At 42.2% G+C, this 21773-nt stretch overlaps 2 protein-coding genes across 3 annotated transcripts; one reads left to right on the top strand and one right to left on the bottom strand.

Moving 5' to 3' along the window:
- Window positions 1–1987: 1987 nt before the first annotated feature.
- On the top strand, window positions 1988–14195 carry kmo (kynurenine 3-monooxygenase). Its single transcript, XM_031839042.1, has 15 exons — window positions 1988–2076; window positions 2267–2336; window positions 2533–2630; window positions 3202–3291; window positions 3730–3778; window positions 5677–5764; window positions 7771–7936; window positions 8053–8124; window positions 9548–9669; window positions 10069–10216; window positions 10298–10355; window positions 10436–10518; window positions 11493–11594; window positions 11684–11743; window positions 13193–14195. Exons 1-15 carry the CDS (start codon window positions 2017–2019, stop codon window positions 13337–13339), a joined length of 1413 nt encoding a protein of 470 aa, XP_031694902.1. The 5' UTR covers window positions 1988–2016; the 3' UTR covers window positions 13340–14195.
- Window positions 14196–15243: 1048 nt separating this feature from the next.
- Window positions 15244–21411, bottom strand: opn3 (opsin 3). 2 transcript variants are annotated; one of them, XM_031838241.1, is made up of 4 exons: window positions 20954–21411; window positions 18817–19136; window positions 16603–16854; window positions 15244–16024 (listed from the first exon to the last, which is right to left on the bottom strand). In XM_031838241.1, the coding sequence occupies exons 1-4, from the start codon at window positions 21270–21272 to the stop codon at window positions 15716–15718; spliced, it is 1200 nt and encodes a 399-aa protein (XP_031694101.1). In that variant the 5' UTR covers window positions 21273–21411; the 3' UTR covers window positions 15244–15715. The 2 variants fall into 2 exon arrangements, with proteins under 2 accessions (XP_031694101.1, XP_031694107.1); XM_031838247.1 differs by having other exon boundaries at window positions 15244–15991.
- Between the last annotated feature and the right edge of the window lie 362 nt (window positions 21412–21773).

Below are 21773 nucleotides of genomic sequence, written 5' to 3'. Positions count from 1 at the left end.
TAGCTATTAGCTAGACAAAGAGGAAATATACCAGAATTATTCGCAATGTACTATTAGGCGGTTGTCAGAAAACACGAATACAACCGTTTCGCCCAAAGTACAGCAAAAAATTAGCCAGCATTACTCGCCAGAGGACATAAAACAATCCCCCTCACAGAAGGCAAACTAGCGTTAACGTTAGCTTGCTAAATTAGCAACACGAGCTCCAGGAATATGAGGAAGGATACAAGTGGTGCTAGTTTGTCTAATTCTGTGGTTAGCGTGTATTTCCTGCTTTATAAAATGTATTATAATTGTGCATTATACGGTAGCTTTGCACACAAATCCGTTTTAGCTAGCTAACAGTGCCACCCTACGTAGCATCATAGCTAACGGCTTCAGTCTTACGTTAGCTTGGGTCTTAACTTAGTCCAGTAAACCGGCTTTAGTTCAGCAGCTAGCTAGCCTACCTTTGGTGTGAAAATAATTCAATTGTTTTTCACAAACAGTTAAGACATTTGATTTGACAACACTTACCTAAAATCTTGGTTAATACAGAAACCGTTGTTTGCCGACTGGAGGTATCTCGTAAACTGGTCCGTTCGGTTAATGCACTTAAACATACTTTGCACCCATAAAAAACAAACCTTGGCTTTTACAGCGCCATATTTAAATAGACAAAAGCAATCACACACCGAAAAGAGCGTAATTCAACATGGCACGTTATCAATTCTGCGATGATATCAGCGGCTGGTCCATGTGATAACGACAATAGATATTGATTAGGCAGTCAAAGTTCAAATGACTGGCATGCAGCAAAATATCTAGCACATTTCTGAAATTGTGTTGTGTCATTGGTTCTGATATCGATTAGGAGCCCTGCGCGTGGATTTTTGTTCAGCGTATCGTATTGGTTTAAGAGCCCCGTCATACGCATTTCAACTGTAGATACACATCATTGAGAAATTAACACAACTGATGCAAAATTGTCAAATAAATAGATTAAAATACTGCACGCAATTCATCGCCTCTCCTTAACTAAATGGGCATAAGATGTAGTTAACTGGTGATGCAGAAATTGTATCAATAGTAAAGTTAGAGATGCCTGAAATGAATTAACTTGAAATCTGTAAAGAGACTGTAACATCCACAAACCTTTGCAAATTACTCCACTACACATGTCAAAATGTAAATGAATACTGAGCCAATAATACATTATACATTATACTACATTACTACATTTTTTTCTTTGTTTTTTAAGGCATTGCGATCGACAAATATGTTGCTTTGTTTGTACCGTGGGAATGGGTAAATTACACATGCAATAAAATGAAATTGATTAACTTTGGACATTCAAGCCAAGACCATTTGTACATCACACCACAATTAGATATGAAAAAAATAAATCGGCTACTTTTACTATATTTTTGACAAATAAAATAACTGCAGGCTATTTTGATTTCTTTCTAAATACTCTTTTCTTAATTTTATGCACGCAATATGTAGCTTACTTTCCCTTTAACATTAACACTGATAACATAAACTAAAAATGTTCTGCAGATGTACTCTTTGAATTTACGTGCGTGTGCTGTGGGTTGTAGTTATACCCACTGAAATTGCTGACATCACGCAGCCACTAGATGGCGACCTTCACTTGTTCAACAAAATTCACTACTAGAACCTAATCACACCACTCACCTCACTGCTGTAATGGTTTCGTCCCTCTTTTTATTAATAGGCCTTATGACTACACACAGGTTATCATTATATTAACTTTTAAGAAAAGACAGCGTGGGCCTATACAGCAGGATGGTTCAGCCTGGTTGGCAAAATCCCAATGAATTTCCACCTCAGCAGGTTGTTTGGAGAGTCCTCGTGGCTTGTGATTGCCATGCGGTGAAGGAAGAACTGGTGTCGGGAGTGACATTACATGGGACCCTCTCTGCTCCACCTCTTTTAATCATTACCCACCACCTCAGTCAATCACTCTAAAGTGGACAGTGAGAGGGTTCAGATCACCAGAGAACCTGAAGCACAATGGACGAATCAACAGGCAGGCCAACCAAGAAAAAAGTAGTGGTGGTGGGCGGTGGTCTGGTAAGAAAAGAAAATTAAAGTTAATTATGAAATTAATTGTATGTCTTGCCTTTTGATCTGTTGTATTGACCCGTACTCTTTAGCCTTTAGTTTAGCCTTTAATATTGTTTATTAAGAGATCATTTGTTTTGTGTGAAAGTGTAAAGCACTGATGTTCAAAGAAATGTCCTTACTCCCCTTCACCATTTAGGTTGGGGCACTGAATGCCTGCTTCTTTGCCAAAAGAGGCTTCGATGTGGAAGTCTTTGAAACCCGGGAAGGTAGTATTCAAATTTCTATTTTTAAGAAATGAACATTGTTACATCATGCCTCTCTCTGAGGAACAGACCCCTTGCATAAAATGTACGATAATCCTGACCAGTGTACACACACGGGTTAAAAAAGCGCATAATTTTCAACAGATAATCAAAATTTCCCAAAAGGTCAAATGAACACTTTCTGTCTGATTTTGGCCAGATATCCGGCAAGCCAAAGTAGTGAAGGGAAGAAGCATCAACCTGGCTTTGTCTCACAGGGGCCGGCAAGCACTGAAGCAGGTTGGGATGGAGGACAAGGTACGCTGATCAAATAGATTCAATGTTTGATCTAAAAGATATCACATTAGTTGCATAAACATGTGCGGCTCATCCACTATTCCCACCCCTACGAGGTGGAGGCAAGCTGGTGGAACCCCCCCCCCCCCCCCCTTTTTTTTTTAGTTTAGCCGGATTTCTAATAATGAAATAATACATATGTTGCCGGGCCCCCGGCAACCTGTCCACCCTGCTTTCTTTGCTTGCAGTCCCCTCAAGATGTTTCATTCTGGCATCTGACGTCAGCGGTCGTCTTTGTTGGTCCACATTTGCTGCACCGAGCATGTTATGCACGCATGAGACACCTGCATCAGACCCTTTTACACTTTTCGGCATGACAAAACGAGCCCTGCTTTACAAGGCTTTCACATGAACTCTCAAGGTCAGATGCTGGGCGACCACATGTTGGACAGTCCATGGCACGACACCCTGTTTCCACTTTGACCACTGAGACTGAAAACATAGATTTTGCCAATACAAAGTGTAACACTTTGCAGAATTGTTCATCCTAAAGTGAATAAATGTTTTTTCTGTATTAATAATTTTGCCACAGATTGTCTCTCAGGGGATCCCCATGAATTCAAGAATGATCCATTCCCCGAGTGGGAAACAGTCGGCGATCCCTTATGGCAAGAAAGGCCAGGTGAGCTGACCGTTGTCATAATGTGAACCTATATTCTATCATGACTAAACCAAAATATGATCCCATCATTGCCAATCGTAGGACTACAGTCATTCACAAAAAGAACTGCACTTTTTTAATTTATTTTTTTATTTCTTTGATGCAAGAACTATAGCTAATCATTTCCATACAATAAGACATGCGTGCACGGGCAGAGGTACATTTACTGTAATGACTCGAGAATGTGCCAAATGTTAAACAGTACAAGTGACAACTGGTGCAGTCTGACTGAAATAATGTCACAAAGCAATAGAGCATGGGAAGTGAGTCTGAAAATGGCTTTTAATTACACCGCTGGCAGTTTGGTGCTCAGTCCCACGGGGACTTGCTCGGTTAAATAAAACTAAAGCTGTAGTTGCTTGTACAATTGCACTTTAACACAGATTATTTTCCTTTCAGTTCATCCTGTCAGTGGACCGAGCCAATCTGAACAAAGAGCTGCTAACGGGTAAGACCATTACTCCTCAACACAACGTCACAGGGTGTGCGCTGGATTAACCACATTATAGCCAATTTAAAGTGATGATTTAACAATCAAATGGTGCACATTTTCTACAAGAAAACGTTGCGAAATGTGTTGTAGTTTTTGTCCTTTTCAGACACGTAGCCCATTGCATAAATGTGGCGGCTATTTAAGATGTCTGTCTTTCAGCAATCTTGCGAAGGCCGTTTCTGAATTTAATGCCATCAGTTTTACATAAAGGCAGCAGCACAAAGTGAAACGCTCAGCCTACAAAGATGGAGAGAAAGAGACAGAAAAGGAAGAAATGAAATGCATCTTGTAATGATTCTGCCTTCTAACAACTCTGTAATATTGAGCAGATTCTTCTCATTTTAGATCCGGTTGTAAAAGACATTTCCCCTTCATGTGTGAGCATGATGAAAGAGGTTAAAGAAAATAACTCAATCACCCACAGTTATAATTTAACCGACAGTCTCTCCATATATTTATGATGTTGAGTCATGCGTGGACAAATCAATTAATGTCTATCAAAACACTTTTTATATTTATTTATACATAGCAAGCTATCAGGAGTCCCGACCTCGCTGGTATTATAGAAGAGGCGGCAGAATTTGCTCTCTATTAGCAGTAGAATGATGAAATTCATGCAGAACCTCCATCGCTGACTTTTACAAGGGAGATCAGATAACTTTTGCTGAACTTTCTGCTGCAGCCACAAGTAACAGCCACGGGGTGAATGTAGCTGAATGCTAAAATGTAGCAGTAGCGCATTTAGTCCACCTTCTCTTGTCACTGTCCTCCATTTCATACGAGGGTCCAAATACTGAGTGTGTACTTCATACACTAAACCCTATAATATTCCCTCAATGGAACCAAATAGTAGTGTCCACGGCATGCAAACCACGCCTTGAAGTGATGACGCAAAATGTGTCCCGAAATCTCACGATACAGTAGTAGTGAATACTAGTTTGCTAATATTAGCTAACATTAGCTGCCTATCAAAGACCAAGTCAGGATGTAGTAGCTCAACGCCTTAGTGTGCTGACTTAAACAACCGTGCCTTTTATTATAGTGAATTCAACTTTTTATTTCTAAGAGCACGAAGGTGTTCATTTTTCTGTCATAGATTTCAGACTGTATAGTATTACTTTAAAGAATCACTGATCCACTTTTACAAACAGCATATAATGCAGTATTGTATTACGTTGGATTCTATGAAAAGCCAATCAAGTTACTCTCAATACATTCTTCATTCAAGCACCATGCGTGGCGCTCCAAGTTCAAAGAAGAACTATTTCCTCCCAACAATTGTCCTAAATTAGGTGGTTTGCCAGCGAGCCCAGCCAGATTGACAGATGCTCCCAGTGCGTTAGCTTCTTTGAACCGTTTCATTACGCCAGGGCACGTCTGGGGGATGTGTTGGTCTTTTCAGGCTAAAAGGATTTTGCCTAATATTTAATGAAGTGCCTCAGTGCACAATCAGAGATAATGTGTGACAGCATGTCTTTAATCATGTGTGCTGAAAGAGGGGCCTATTGTAAAGCTGTCGCTCTTATCAGACTCCTGGGGTGAACATTGAGATAAAGAGATTTTGGGGAGTGTGACAACCTAAACATCGCTTTCCCCTAAAACGAGAAAGACTGACTGCTGTGATAGTGCTGTTCATGAGAGCTGTGCTAATCAGCAGAAAAGGTCGTTCCTCTTCAGCGGGGGATTGATCTAACTGTTTGCTGGCACCCTGTGTCCTTGCGGCATTTTATTGGAATCGTGAAAGGCTCGGTGTGCATTTTAACAAGATATTACCTGTCACATGAACCTGCTGGTGTTGACATTATGCTTGCATCTGTGATATAAGCTCCTTTTGTAACATGTTACTCACACAGAGGCAGAGACCTATCCAAACGCAAAGTTGAACTTTGACCACAAACTGCAGGACTGGAGTGCTGAAAAGGGGCTAATGACCTTTGCCAGGTAAATAGTTACACACGTACACGTCTGTATTCACAGCACGCGCTCTTTCTCTCTCACACACATTCACACGTTCATTTCTTGGAGACTTACCCCAATCGTTACCCCAACAGCTACTTGCTTAAATATAAACCTCAACCTAGACCTAAACCTAACTTTTCCAAAACCCTAATCTAACATAACCTTACCCTTACCTAACCTAACCCATATCCTAACCTTATATGTATATATTGTTGTGCTACTTATTCCAATTAGCCTGATGAACAATTATTTTATTAATTCATATTCATTTTATTAGGGTTATTTAAGTCATAGACATTACATAGTAATTTTACCATACCTCACTCACCTTATTCATTTAACTACCCCCTTCTGCCCCACCTGCAGCTGTGTCTGTGATCCTTTAAACCTTAAATACTTTTATATAGGATTTTATCCATCCATAATGGTTTTAATAAGGGACGTTCACGATTTCTTTAAATGTAAGGTCCCTGTGTGCCCGGGTTAGAGGATGTGCTCATTTTGATTCTTTGTCATAACTCTGAACATGTTGACACACGTGGCCTTGTACATGTGATCTGCCAGAGGTCTGGGATGGCGATAAACATGTTGACTTTGAAGACTCTGTGCTTGACTTTTTATTGGCTTTTTGTAATTGGTTGTCCTCGAGCTAAACGAGACACACAGTTTACAACCCAATTAACACCAAAACACCTCGGGTCTTTTTAGTTGTGGGAATTAGCCTATGACCATGCAGGGAATTATTAACACAGTATGCAGGGGCAGGGTTTTAATTTAATCGATTAGTTTTTAAATTGACTTCAGCCTTATCTAAAACGTGTACAAATCTGTTTGATGTGTATATTGTCATTGCTGTTATTTTATTTTATTTTCATGCCTGGCGGTGTGACGTGTACCCTGTTGAAACTGTGGATCAGAATGACTCACTGTGCAGTTATTGTCACAGTGATTAAACACTTTAATGCGCTTCAATTTGATCAAGTTTTACATAAAATCCAAAAGTCCCCCTGGCGTGCACTTAACACGGGACACATCCTTTCCTCTACCTTGTTTGAACTGTGAAAGCCCATATTTGCTGTCTCCAGCTAATAGTCTGGTCTATAATCAAACAATAATCTACCTTATTGCTGTAAATCTAATAACATGTTAATGGTGTTACACATGGTCGCTGAACACTAATCAACAATCTGTTAATTGTTTTGAGATCTTAAGGTGGAGGCACATGCATACAAGTTAATTGTCACCAAGCCTCACAACACTGCAAATGGGGTCAAGAATAATTAAATTAGTTGCACATAAAAACATCATTATGTCCTCTGCAAAGGATCATAAAATGGGATGATAGAGTGCCAAAATTGTATTCACATGTCGGTAACAGATGCACCCGCATTTTTCTCTTGGGTCATAAAGTGAGAGTCAGATCTCAGAGCCAACATTTAACTCCCATGTAACTCCAGGAGCTATGGCAGGAAGCCCCCTCCATGTGGCATAGCGCACTGTGTTCAGGGATGTGGGGAATACTGACTCCTGCTGTTTGGAGCAGCTTTTAGAGTCAATGAGCAGATGGACCAAACAGTATGCTGGGTGTGTTTTAAAGTGGCCATGAGATGCCATCATCTGTGACCACCATGGCTTTAAGTGAAATGACTTTGAATCAGAAAAAGCCAGATACCATCATGACCGTCATTTAAATTTAAAGTGTCAATGAAATATGTAGCTGTTATGATATTAATATTACGTTGGACATTAAAATGAATCCTCAAATTTTTTGTTTTAAGTTTTAAAATTAAAAAGGCCGAGTGTGAGAAATAAAAGCTCAAACACACAGCTCTGTGACCGAATCAAACCCGAAGCACACATAGCCTGAGGGCCCCACACATGTTCTCATGCTAAACATCCACAAAGACAGCACGACATTGCATCTAGGACCCTCAGACTATATATATGATATATCTATACTTTTCTCATGTTACTGGTATGTTTCTCAGGTCAGATGGGTCCGAAAAGCAGATCAATGCGGACCTGATTGTGGGCTGCGACGGAGCTTTCTCTGCCATCCGCAAGCAATTCCTCCGCCGCAGCCGCTTCAACTACAGCCAGACCTACATTCCCCACGGCTACATGGAGCTCACCATGCCCCCCATCAACGGAGAGGTCAGTCCCCTGCGCAGCACCGTCCTTTTATTGTGAAGTGGGTGTAGATGCTGCCAATGTTAGCCTCACAACTGTTGGGCACCATCGTAGATGTCCTCTTGTTCATTTGTCCTCAGTTTGCCATGAAGCCTAATTATCTGCACATCTGGCCCCGAAACACATTCATGATGATCGCCCTGCCCAACTTGGTGAGTGTGCATTTTGTTTTTTATTTTCCCCCTGTGTTTAAAGCTGCACCGATTCTCAAACTACGGTTGTAAAATGAGCAATGTGAGTTTCTGAGGGTATTACCTCACATTTCTTGGCAACCAGAAAGACAAAAGCATGATCACTTCAGACAATGTCAGGGCGTGATTGACCTCTGGGATGTCCTCATTATAGTTAGAGTTAATTAGCCTCATTTACAGATCTTCATAACCAGCAGGGACTAACTCAGCGCAAATCAGAGACTGCAAAACGTCTGCTGGACCTACTTTTCACACCGCAGTCGTGTCCTCCTTTTTCCATCTGTTATTGTCAGACTTCAGTGAGACCAGGTTAAGGCAGGCAGCAGACTTTGGAGTGCATTCACACCGCCACTGCCCTTGTTCCCAGGAGCGAATTAGGGTTGACAAGAAGGAGAAGAAGAAATAACGACAAACACATCCTTGCTCCTGTGGATACCATGGTAACAGAGACCGTGCTAAAAGGTCCTCATGGAGGACTTTGCGATGTTGATAGATAGCCCCTGCTAAGTTGGGCAGATAATGACACGCCCACGACCCTGCTGCACTTTCATCCATCAGTTGCATGGGTGGAGTTTGGCTGTTGCATTTGCTTTGAGGGTGGGAGGTTCTATGATGAGACCCATGGAAGGAATGAAAGACATGTGAAATGTCCCGTGTCTGCAACATACCACAGGATATACACCACATAATGCAGCATTTATGAGTGCAAGGGTTCATTCTTGACTTTGGGAACACATCTGCGATAAATGGCTCACTTATTTAACTATTTGCAAAACTTGGCATGTTATTTGAAAGCTGTAATCAATTGCTTTATCATTACAAACGTAATTATGCAGAAAAAGCAAAACGTTGCATTACTCGTTGCTTTACTTTCATTACTCGGCATGCTGCGTTAAAGGTGCCTCAGAACAACTCTGCATCCACACTTTTTAAACATTTTTAGAAATAGTAAAAGAGACATGATGGTTAAACCAGCAGTCAGCTTCCAATTAGTAGGGACTTACTGACTGTCAGGCAGCTAGTCTGCCTCTATGTAAATAAAGACGACTCGATTTAAAGGAGCAGTGTGTAGGATTTGCCAGCAGCTAGTGGTGAGGTTGCACATGGCAACATGTTGAACTAACTGCGGTGGCCGAATGTCCCCATCTAGAGCCAGTTTGGTTTGTCCAGTCTGGGCTAATGTTGAAACGTGGCAGCCGGCTCCTTGAAGAGGACACGCTGTAGATGTAAACGGCTCATTCCAAAGTAACTAAAACTAAATTCTTATTTTTAGGACATTATACACTAAAAGAAAACATACTTAATAATATCAAATTCCATTTCTGTGTCACAATAGATTCTTGAGCTACCAACACTGTGCACTGTGTTTGTTTTCTAATTCCAGGACAAGACATTTACCTGTACCCTCTTCATGCCCTTTGATGAGTTCGAGAAGATCACCACGGGCAACGAAGTCATCGACTTTTTCCAGACATACTTCCCCGACGCCGTACCACTGATAGGAGTGTGAGTGACTTCCTCACCTCAGCCCTCTCTGCCAAGCCGACCTAAAACAAAAACCACTCTCATTCCCCATCATCCAACATCAGCAACGTCCACAGCCGCGCGCTGTGAAGTGTGAAATTGCAGTCTCACAGTTACATGGGTTTGTTTTAATTTGAGACGCCCGAGGCCGTCACCCCCTCACCTCTTCTCTGGGGTGACTTTATATGCAGCGCTCAGGCACAAACATCTGTTTGGCTGTTTTAACTTTACCCTGGCAGACGGAGTGGGGTTGTTTTTAGTTTATTCAGACGTGACAGATGCTTTTGTAGCAGGCAAAAAACCCAGAGTCGGTTGTTGTAAAAATGAATAACGCAACACAAGTTTGCGATTGTTTTACTTCTGTCTGTTTGTGCTTCGCAGCGATGCTCTCAAGGAGGATTACTTCCGATTGCCTGGGCAGGCCATGGTGTCCATCAAGTGCTCCCCGTATCACATTGGAGACAAATGCGTCCTTATGGGCGACGCAGCCCACGCAGTGGTGCCTTTCTACGGGCAGGGGATGAACGCTGTAAGTAACACTCAAAGGAGGGGAAGAATAACAGCACATTGGAATTAAAGGGAGACTCATTCGTCCATTCATGCTTCACAGGGCTTCGAGGACTGCATTGTCTTTGGAGAAGTACTGGATCAGCTCAATGAGGATTTCAGTGAGTACTTTTTAAGGGAACAAGATTAAATGAGACAGAGAATGAATAAGAAAGCTGTTTTCGCCTTGTGTGTCTGCCAGGTGCTGTGCTGCCAGAGTACAGCAGGATGCGAGTTCCAGACGACCATGCGATTGCAGACCTGGCCATGTACAACTATATTGAAGTAATTTATCCTTGTACTTTAAATTGCATAGCTTCGTACAACATCGTAGTGGGGTTCAGGTATCTTTTGGAAATTGATTGATCCTACTGTTGGAGAGGTAGTGACTTCAACACAAAACATGACAGCAGTAAAATGAACAAGGTCCATTGTTTTAAATTGTAAGGTCAATGCATAGTGAGCATACGATGGGATAAATTCAATTAACTTATAAGAGAAATACGTAATTATAATCAAGATGACGGTCCGTTTCAGCGTTGTGGTTATCTGTCAGAAGTTGCCAATTATTTGACTTTTTTTACAATACACTCTTGTACTTGGTCGTTCTTGACTATGTATTTTAGCCGGATGAAGGATTTTAGTCATCGGATGTTCGGATCTTAAGTTATCTGAAAAACAAGTTAAGCAAACGAACAGTGTAGCGAAGAAGAGCTGGTTTTCATCACCGGGTTAGTTTTGGAGAGGAGACCTCTGCGGGTAATTTGGCTACTCCTAAAACTGCAGTGACGGCGATGGAGGTGAAGACAACAACTCCCATGATCCCCCGCTACTGCACAACGTCGCCAACCTCCGTCTCTTGTTATTGTTGTGATTGAGAGACTCCAAGCGGCAGAAAGTGACATGTTGTGCTTTTAACACTAGTTAGTAGAGCGATGATAATGATAAGTAATCTTTAAAGTTTGTATATGCGATGCATGGAAAGGCCATTCACAATCGGAAGAACGTCCGCTCTGGTTCTGGGTGTGCTTCCTCTAAATATCTGTAGAAATCACGCTCTCCATCACATCAAATCCATGCACTCGTCGTTATTCTGACAGATCTTAAAATTGCCGCACTTTGTTTTAGCTTAGCTGCAGAGTGGACGAGACCGTCTGAAGATTCTGATGCTGCTGTAAGATTTATTTTAGGACTTTACAATATGGAGGACAGATGGTTTAATTCACCAACGTGTGTACTTTACTTTTTCTGTTTCGTAGATGCGAGCCCACGTCAACTCCAAATGGTTCATTTTCCGAAAACATGTTGATAACCTCCTCCACGTCCTCATGCCAAAGACAATAATTCCCCTTTACACAATGGTAAGAGTCCTGATGAACTAAATTAGCACGGTCACGGTGCTCTGTTTACCGCAAAGTCTGTATCATCTGATGCCCGTCACTGTCTCCAGGTCACTTTCACCAGGACAAGGTACCATGAGGCTGTGGACCGCTGGCATTGGCAAGACAAAGTAAGACACTTTGAGGAAAATGCTTCTTCTTTAAACTCCTTCATTTCATTTTCTCTGCATACAATTGAGGTTTTTGAGAGATCTTTCATATCTTTGTACAGTTTAGTATTGTAATTCGAGCCTCTTTTATCAGCACCGAGCGTGAAAGGTGTTGGTAACTATTTCCTTTTTTTAGACTCATGTCCTCTAACACAAACGCATAGCTTTGCTGCACAAAGAGCTGTTTCTTAATTCTCACATTTGGCTGTTATGAGTCGCTTAGCCCTCCGGCGCTGTGTTGAACTGTCTGGATGGATTCTGCACTAATGGTCAGAAGCACAGCGGAGATTTCACAGCTTCCTCTGTAAATTATTAAAACCCATCGGGATCTCCGGGCAAAAGGACAAAATGACCTCTGTGTGGTGTGAAGAAAACGGTTATAATTGATAAGAAAAGAATTGGTGCGATATTGAGTCTGCTGCAGGATGGTCTGTGTCCTAGCTGAGCGTTAGGAGGATGTAGTTATAAGGTGAAAAAACAGATCCCCAATCAGCAGCTGTATGTATTGTAGGACAAAGTACAAGGCTTATATTACTTATTTATAAGCAAAGTAAGAGAAGATGTAAAAATGTTACATCACTCCACATTATCATATATTAATTATGTTAAACAAGTCAGATGTTTGTGATTCAACTTCTTAAAGCAGATTTTTTAGCCACGCTACTGGTGTGGGTCTGCAGATGGTCACATTCAACAACTTCAGGACAGATAGCATTGACATCTTCTACGGGTGTTCATGGTCCCCAGAGGATGACGCCTAGAGACTGTGGCGATCCCCTGACTCTCCCCCTATAGCGCCACCATGAGGTTGAGTTTGTCATTTTGATTGAAATGTCTCAACAACTAGCCGACTGGACGCATTGCCAAGAAATTTGGATCAGACGTCCATGTTGGGATGAATTGTAATCGGATCCATGAAATCCAAGTAAATATTTGTGTATTGTTGGAACCGTTATTCTCATCTTTTGTTGGTTTGTATGCATCGTATTGTATGACTGTAGGAGTTGTAGACAGATTTTTACATTTTTACATGTTCAGCTGACGCACTGCATAAAACATTGCATAGGTTACACCAGCATCTATTTGAGATTAATTTACTGGAAGTGTACAAATAAATAAAACCAATTTACAATTAGTCCTTTCAGGAAGCCTCATGATTATACAGCAACATGTCAGTTCCGTTCACCGAAATGATCTAAAATCTATGGAACCTATAAAATGAAACAAAAACCCTAAAGCAAAGCATGACGGGGCGTTTTCTTTGCAGTTGTGATGTGAGAGTGTTGTTCCTGTAAATTAATCCACAATGTGAAGGTTTAACAAATTAAAAAAAGAAATTGCATGCATACCGCTGCATTGTAGCTTCTTTTCTCTTTTTTTAAATGTATGTTTTGTTTTGTATTTTCACAGGTGATAAACCGTGGCTTGCTGTTCAGTGCAACAGGAGCTGTTTTGGGAGGCTCCTACCTGCTCATTAAAAACCCTCCTGATATCAGCAAGCTCATCATCCCCGCTGAGAAAATGTGGGACAGGCTCGTGGCGCTCTGGACCCACTGAGCACTGGCTCTGATCTGACAGACGAGTGCAAAGCAACACTAGAACTGAGGAGATCCACATTTTAATTAGAGTTTGATTGAATCCTCTAATGAACACGATGAGAGGCTCTGCCTGCCAAATGAATGTAGTGAAATAATGATCGTCTGAACTTATGCTAGACACGTTGATTGATTGTAGGAGTTCTTGACATTTTATCGCTATTTGACTGAAGGAGCCCAACAGATTGGATTGTTTACATGACATCCTCACCTTTTGCACAATTTGCATTGTGAAAACAAAAATGTCAGTATTAAACCCACTGGCCAAGGCCGGGGTACGTGCTGTACGAGTTTACATAGATGCTTACACATGAATTGCAAATGCATGTTCCCTCAGCTTATAGTTAGTCAGATTTGTATTTTGCCTTTGGCTCCATCTCTCTCATCCTGTTTATGCAGTGATTATTTTGGGGGCCAATATCCAGTCTGTCAACAAATTCTTACACCTGCAGTTTGTACTTTTTAAAAAGTACCAACCATCGCAACCCAGTTAACAATCAGCCATATCTTTAAAACGTGAGAAGAGTGAATTTGTTCATAAAATGAACATTCCTGTTTTACTGCCATCACCTTATATTATCTTTTATAGGTAAATTAGCCATTTCAAGAGATATGCACTTGATAAATCACAACTTTGTTTTGTGCAGGTGTTAATGAGAACATATTCACAAATACATGCTTTTGATGCACATGGACTCCGCCTAAATGCATTTAGTTTAGAGTTCACTTTGAGTTATTTTTATTTCCTGTCATCAGTAAGGAAATCAGTTAAATTGGCTACAATTATCAAAACAATACAAACATTCAGACTTCCTCATGCGGCCCAAGTGTGTACTGCAGAGATAAATGTTGAATAAAAGATGATGGAAGAAATTCTGCTAATTTATTTACCACCCCGGGGGTCTTTTGGGAATAAGGGGCAGTTGGGGGCAGCGTAAACAAGCCTGGAATACTACGGTGACACATCATCACCGAAAATGACTCGTTTCAATTTCAGAATTTGATCATCGGAAAGTCTGGAAGAGCCGCGCGATTGAATTATTTTATCCCCATTCAAGTTAGCATCGGGCTAACCCAGAAGTTAGCCGAGCTCGGCAGGCGGAAGTCTCTGGTGCGCATGCTCTGCCCCATAGAGCAACGTTCAGAGCATTCATTTTGAAAATAATTTAAATCTGCCGTGAAATGTGTGAAGCAGGAGCTGCTAGTGGGCATTAACATTCTATTTCTAGATACACTTCAAAGATAATATAGCCACAGTCTCCTGCGACTGTGGCTCTGTGGAGAGTCACGGTTGACTTTAAAAAGTACATGTCGCGTTGAGCCATTTTTAACCTGCGAAATACAGATTTTTTATACATTTGGAGGGAAATGTCAATAAAGACAACAGCATTGCTGTTTCATCACAGTCACATCATTTGGTTTACAGCTCTAAAGACATGTTTAATTGTGCAGTACCTCTTTAATAACACTTTATTTTATTTATATATTTTACTTTTGCTTCACAGAATAGATTGGGGACGCTTATTTTGAGTGATATTTAGTTAAAAGAAAAGCAAGAAACCAAACAAGAGATTTCTTCCGCATATTCTCCGTCACACGTCCTCACTGATTAAGGGTTTTATCAGCGATGGACATCCATTCATCACGTCTATTCATAGCCGACAGCCCAGGAGGTTATAAAAGGAGTGTCTCACTGCAGCACACCGAGGTCCCACTCTCATCTCCTCTTATCTACAGTCCTGTGGGTCCTCATACATATAAATCCACCAAATGTTATTTCACAGTGGCCGTTCCCATCACACTAGAGATTTGCGATTGAAATGAGATAAGGTACACAAGCTGGGTAGCTTAAAATAGGATCTCTTTATTGAATCCAATCACAACAATGTATTATTGTTCATGGCTAAGGAGCTAAGGCTTGTTTTCCATGCTACACTGCTGCAGTTGGGTACCAACCAAAAAGACATCCGCTATCACATGTCCATCCACTCGGGTCCCCAAAAACTCTGTTTGACAAATAAGTGTGATTCTTTATCTAAAGAGAAACATAGAACTCGTTGTTAACTACATCTGTATGTGCTTGTATCACCACAGCTGATGTAGAAGATGATGTCAAGCTTTCATACTACCTGCTGAGACAAAACACCATCAGGAAAAAGGTTGAGCTGAGATTCTCGGGCTGACAGTTGGATATTTACTACTAGTTGTAACATGTAACTGTGTGTGGATGCAGAAATGTCCCGGGAGGTTCAGACAGGATTATTTTTGGTTCGGTTTGGCATGTTGGGTCCTAAGGCATACTGAGTGGTGGGGCTGAGTAGTCCCGGTCCCTTGTGGATCACAACGGCCTCACTTGAAAGGCATTGACCTCCGAGGACTCTCGATTCTTGGAGGTGACGTCCAGGTGGTTAAAGTCATTGCTGGTGATGATGAAGACGATGGACGAGGAGCTGAAAGTCACCCTCTTCTTGGGCCGGTTCCTGCCGCCGCACGCCCCCGCGGACACCACGATCGGTCGGATGGGGCGCTGGACCAGAGCCAGGGGGCGCTCTTTGAGGCCGCACTGCAGCCAGGAGAACCGCGAGCAGAGCAGCTGCAGCAAACAGCGCCGGAACTGTGAGAGGGAGTAAGAGGATGAAATACCGCCCTGTCAAAAACACACAATATCAGTACACCAGCAAACTAAGACTAGTGTAAAAGATCATTTCATTCCTACGCACACAACACATATTAAATCTTGGGATACTATGATGCAGATTTCATTCTCATTTTTGAAGAATTTGTCTAAAAAACGACTTCTGGGTTGTTGAATTCTATATTATTTTGTTTAAAACCCCCCAAAAAATTCTCATAAAAATAAATCAATAAAAAAAAACTCCTGGTTTTTCTTACTCAAACCACAAACTGGAGCAGCGCAAGAGGAGAACAACCCCTCACGCCATTGCTTTACCCTTTAATACTGAGTTCAGCTGTGGTTACTGGTGGGGAAAAACAATCGACTGAACACAGAGGAAGTGGCCAATCAGAGAGCTCCAACAAACGTATTGTATTACAGACGCCGGCAAAACACGGGTCTGCTATGACGGTTGAACCTCGTCACTGACCTCATCCCCACCAGCAAGAGGAGGAGCACTGTGTACTGATGTCCTCATTGTTCGCAGGTCTTTAAGTTCACCACGAATAGAAAGAAAAAGTTATTCTCAAAAGAGCTTTAGGACTACCAACCTTTCTGCTCATGAACATGTAGATGAGGGGGTTGTAGGCCGTGCTGGACTTGGCAAAGAACGAGGGGATGATGGCCACCGTGGGCGAGACCATGTTCTTACTGCCGAAGGCCTCCAACATGGACACCACGGCATAGGGCGTCCAACACAACAAGAAGCAGGAGATCATCAGCAAAAACATAACGGCCACCTTCTTCTCGTACCGCAAGATCTTGATGATCTGAACCGTCTGGAGGTCCTGGATGGAGCGCAGCTACAAGAAACGGGGGAGATAAAGATGCTATCATGAGGGTCTAAACAGGCTGTTTTGGGACCAGATTGTTGCTGGTTTGGATCAAATGTCCAAAAGTCTGTTGATTTGAATGTGCATGTGATGATGTGTGGGAGACAAGCCAGCCCTACAGTACTAACATCATTTTGGTAGGATAGATGTTAGCATGATAGAAGCTTTTTCTGACCCCCAGGTTGGGAACAACTGACTTAGCTGACCTTTAATGCAATTTTTTTTTTAAATGACTGCAGCCAAATTCTGCAACACAAATTGTGAATTTTGCACTGTGATTTGGAACAAGGAACATACCAGGCTATACACACATTTATTTCTGCTGTAAAGTTGGCCACGGGGCTCTATGGGGATTGACTCGCTTTTGGAGGCAGCCTCAGGTGGCCGGAATTTGAGGAACTGCAGTTTTTGGCACTTCTGTGTTGGCTTCAATCCTCAGCAAACTACAGAAGTGGTAGTAGGGGAGGACACACCCTAAACAAACAACACTGCTGAACGGGAACTAGGAGAAATGTCCTTGTTATCTTTGTAATTTGAACATTGTCTAACTACATTGGAGATCAGAGAGAAACTGTCTCCTCTCTTTGCATGTGCTGTTTACTATGGAGATTCATATCATTTAAATTGAATTTAAATGATATGAATCTCCATAGTAAATTTATTTTGTATAGCCCAAAATCACAAATCAGCCTCAGAGGGCTTTACAATCTGTACACATGCAACGTGCTCTGTCCCGGGACCCTCACAGAGGAGCGATCCCTCTCCCAGGATGGACAGAAGTGCAACAGATGTCATGTGTACAGAACAATTATATAAAGACTACATAACCTTTGCTAAACCGAACCCTACTGTGTGTAGAAGTAACAATTATTGGATGATGCTAAATGTGAACATGCAGTTTAACAGTAGCATAAGTGAGGAAGAATCATTAAGTCAGTGAAGTGCAATACCGACCCACAGTTTTGCTAACATTAAGCTAGTGCTCATACTAGACCGATCTGTAGCAGAGTGTAATGAATTGGGAAACAGTGCATTTTATTGCTTATTTATTCGACTTTTCTTTTATAAAAGGGTTTTATAGAGTTTACATAGTATCGCTTTAAATCATTCATGAAAGCAGCTTTAGCAAAACAGAGACACCTGACATTGAGAATGTTTCTATTTAAGAGCATAAAACGGCTTCATGGTCTTCTCTATAACTCATTATTACCGTGGTCTTGGTAACATTGTAATGCCTCAGTAAATAGACCCGTGTCTGATGACGCCATGCAGTCAAAGTGGCGAACGTCTTCTAGACTCCCTCAAGACTTCTGATGGAATCACGGCAAGCGTCCATTTCTATTCATGAATTTAAAAGGTCTGCATTTATATTTGCTTTATATGAAGTTACAAATACTCTGTAAAGTTCAGAGCACTTCTCTCAGAGCGTCTCCCAAAACGCTGTGACGTGTACCGAGTTTGTTGGAGTGGAAGTTGTAGGAGGTCAAGACAGTTTTATCTGGTGAAGACCTGAGACCTGGAAGGGCTTGAAGTGGCACTCAAATTGTATGTGCTGAAAGGGAAACTTTGCTGATTTTCAACTGGGGCTGGAATTCTCTCTCTCTCTCTCTCTCTCTCTCTCTCTCTCTCTCTCTCTCTCTCTCTCTCTAATAGATTTAATAATAACACACTTAATACTTCTACAGGCTACATCTGCAATGTCAAGCAGCTCAAAAAGACCAAGATGGAGATAAATTAAATAAGTCATAACTATTCGTGGGGAAGGAGAACAATCGTCACTTTCTACAGACATCTTTAATGTTTCTTTGACCAAATTTTGGTCTAAAGATTTGGATCAGCGACCCACAATTTACAAGTCTTTGTAATTCACTCTATTAGTCGAACTAATAAATGATTTATCAAATATGCAAACAACTGAAAAGCATGACCTACCATTTGCACCGCGTAGAGGATGTTCCCGTAGCAGTAGATCATGATGCCCACAGGCACAAAGAAACAGGCCAGGAGGAAGAGGAGGATGAAGGAGGCATCGTTGGGGTCCTTAGAGGCCCAGTCCAGGGAGCAGCCCAGCCGGTGGATCTCCAGCGTGTAGCGGTTCCACCCGAGCAGAGGGGCGCCCGTCCAGACCAGGGAGTACAGCCAAATGTGGCCGATGGCCCGCCACGCCCAGGGGAAGTCCACCACCTGGGCATGGACCACCCGGATGTAGCGCTCGTAGGCCAGGGCCGCCAGCGTCATGATGGAGACGATGCCTGGCAGGAGAAGAAGGGGGAGAGGGAGTAATGCAGAGCGCTCGCTGCAGGATCTGGGTCAGTGGCTACTCAGCGCATCTTTGGACTGAATGAGTTTCATCGCTCTATGTACAAACACAAGTCTGAGCATCTTGGTGTTGAACGGCACATTCAAGCACTCCGTTATGAATCCTTAAAAACTCACAGAAAGAGACGCTTACCTCCCACACACACACACACACCTCTAAGACCTGCATTGCACAGCCTGCATTGATTCTGAAGGTGTATGCGTCTTCTATCAAATTGCTCTATTTTGTTTCCATATATGCAAGCCAGAGTCCAAGGTACAGCATCCAACACTGATTCTGCATCTGTTTGGTCAACGCACATCACACACACACACCCACGTAACCTACATATCTATACAATTACATACTCGGATGTCCTTTTAGTCTCCGTCTGTAATGTCATCTCTTGATTTAATGGGAGCAACACGGGGGAAAGTGTCAATGGGCAGACGCGCAAATTACAAACACACACTGTATTTGGTGACTTGTTTCGGGTTGTGCACTCAGCTTGAGCCACATTAACCCAGCTAGAGTTTCAGACGGACGTGCATTGACAGAGCTGCCAGGGTTCATTGCTGTGGCCCCTGTGTGTGTGTATGTGTGTGTGTGTGTGCGCGTGTGTGTGTGTCTGGCACACTGACACCAACCTCCTCTGAGTAACACATATGATGAGGCAGGAAGATGACGGCATGTCCGTCTGCTGCGCAGATAAATCTATGCGATTTGTTTATCAGGTGCCAATGCTGGGAAATTTGGCTTTTTCCACCTTTGTGATGTTAGTACCAATGGATAACTGGAGGACCTTGGGGTTTCACAAGTAAAAATGTCACTCGGTAAAAGTGGACAACTACTGTGAATGAGCAGGGGAGGAGCTGGGGAGTTCTGACGATGCGATGTCACCATAATAACTTCTGGTGCCAAAAGCAGCAGGACGCCACATCCTTTCTGCTCAATGTCATTTCAGCGACGAAGGGAGACATCCCTAGTCCTGAACACAGACGTCAACTTTGAATCTGGTCACAAGCAAAAGAGAAGCCAATGTCAACTACTAGAGGACAAGAGGACGATGGAAGGAGAGGGCAAACCGTCCACCCGCTCTGCGTAAGTGGCAACAGCTTGAGGGTTTGCTGCTCTAATGAGCTCATAATCTCACATCTGACCTCCCCTGGATTCCTACAAAGGGGGGGGGGGGGGACCTGGATGATGACCCTGGACAATCTCGTTACAGTGAAGTGTGAAGCTGGAAACAAAATCATTCCTCTGCATAAAGCAATGACATGCACAATGTGCTCATTTTACATAAAAAACAAACAAACACATACTGTCAGAGGAAATAGTATTTCATTGGAATGGATTCAGGGTCGTTTGGTTTTAGTGTAGCACATCACTGAATGAAAAGGTCAATAAATTGTATTTTAGCCATCCAAAAACTGAGAGAAAAAGTGTCCCCATTTAAAATATTGTGTTTATCTATCACCTATATTAACATTTGTTTTATAGAAATAATTTCTACGTGGAATATGCTTCATTCATGCGCTATATAGTGATCTGTACTGCCTCCCAACTAATTACATGATATCAAACTGCGTTTGCTCATTTTCTGAATTGTGTCAGAATATTATTCTACCTATAGTGAGAAATGAAATAGGGACACAGTTAAATAAATTCAATACAAAAGCTATTTTAGTAAAATGTTTGTGTGACAATATTGATAAATGTGAAAAACATGCTAGTATAATAAACACAATGCCCTCGCGTCATCTCTCTCACCAAACAAGCTGTTGCTGAAGCCGTCCCAGATGCATGTCGCCTGGCTCCAGATCCAACCGCCTTTGATGCACGAAGCAAACGTGAAGTTTATTCCGATGACAGAAACCAGCAGATCACTCAAACTTATGTTGACCAGTAACAAATTGGTGGGCGTCCTCAGTCTCTTGAATTTGCAGTAGAGTACGATGACAACAACGTTGTTGCAAAAGCCGAACACTCCGATGGTCCCGATGGCGAAAGCGAGAAGTTTGTAGGTGCCGGCTGAAAAAATGTGATGTTCCGTAGTTCTCTCCGCTCTGGTTTCGTTGGCAGGATTCATTGCGCGGATGCAAACTTGGTGCCCAGCATGGTGCTGTGCGTGCGGTGTGTTGAGCGCGCGCCTTGAACACGAGACACCGTCGGGTGTCCACGCCGCTCCTCCACGCGCTCCCCGCGCCGTCAATTCAAACCAGCCCGAGACTGCCGTTTGCTTGAAACTGGGTCAGTGTACAACTGTCACTCCGGAACGGATCGCAGACGTTGCATTTCCTTTCAATGTAAACTCGTTTTTGACCTGCGTGTTTGGCGACGAGCACGCGGGCCAAATTATAGAACTGCGTTGAAAATAAATACATAGAAGGGTTTTAATTGCATTTCATGCTATACACACATTATTGGTAATTCACACTTTTATTTTGAAGTCTGATTGATTGAATTTGACATACAGTGATGATTCGTAATTTTCAAATATATACTGTAATATATATATATATATATATATATATATATATATATCTCGAGACTGCCGTTTGCTTGAAACTGGGTCAGTGTACAACTGTCA

Source organism: Anarrhichthys ocellatus, unplaced genomic scaffold, assembly GCF_004355925.1.
Source record: "Anarrhichthys ocellatus isolate YVR2014 unplaced genomic scaffold, GSC_Weel_1.0 scaffold3, whole genome shotgun sequence".
In the NCBI taxonomy this organism is placed as follows: domain Eukaryota; kingdom Metazoa; phylum Chordata; class Actinopteri; order Perciformes; family Anarhichadidae; genus Anarrhichthys; species Anarrhichthys ocellatus.
Note: the sequence above shows the minus strand (reverse complement) of the source record. Positions and strands in the feature narration are given on the sequence as shown.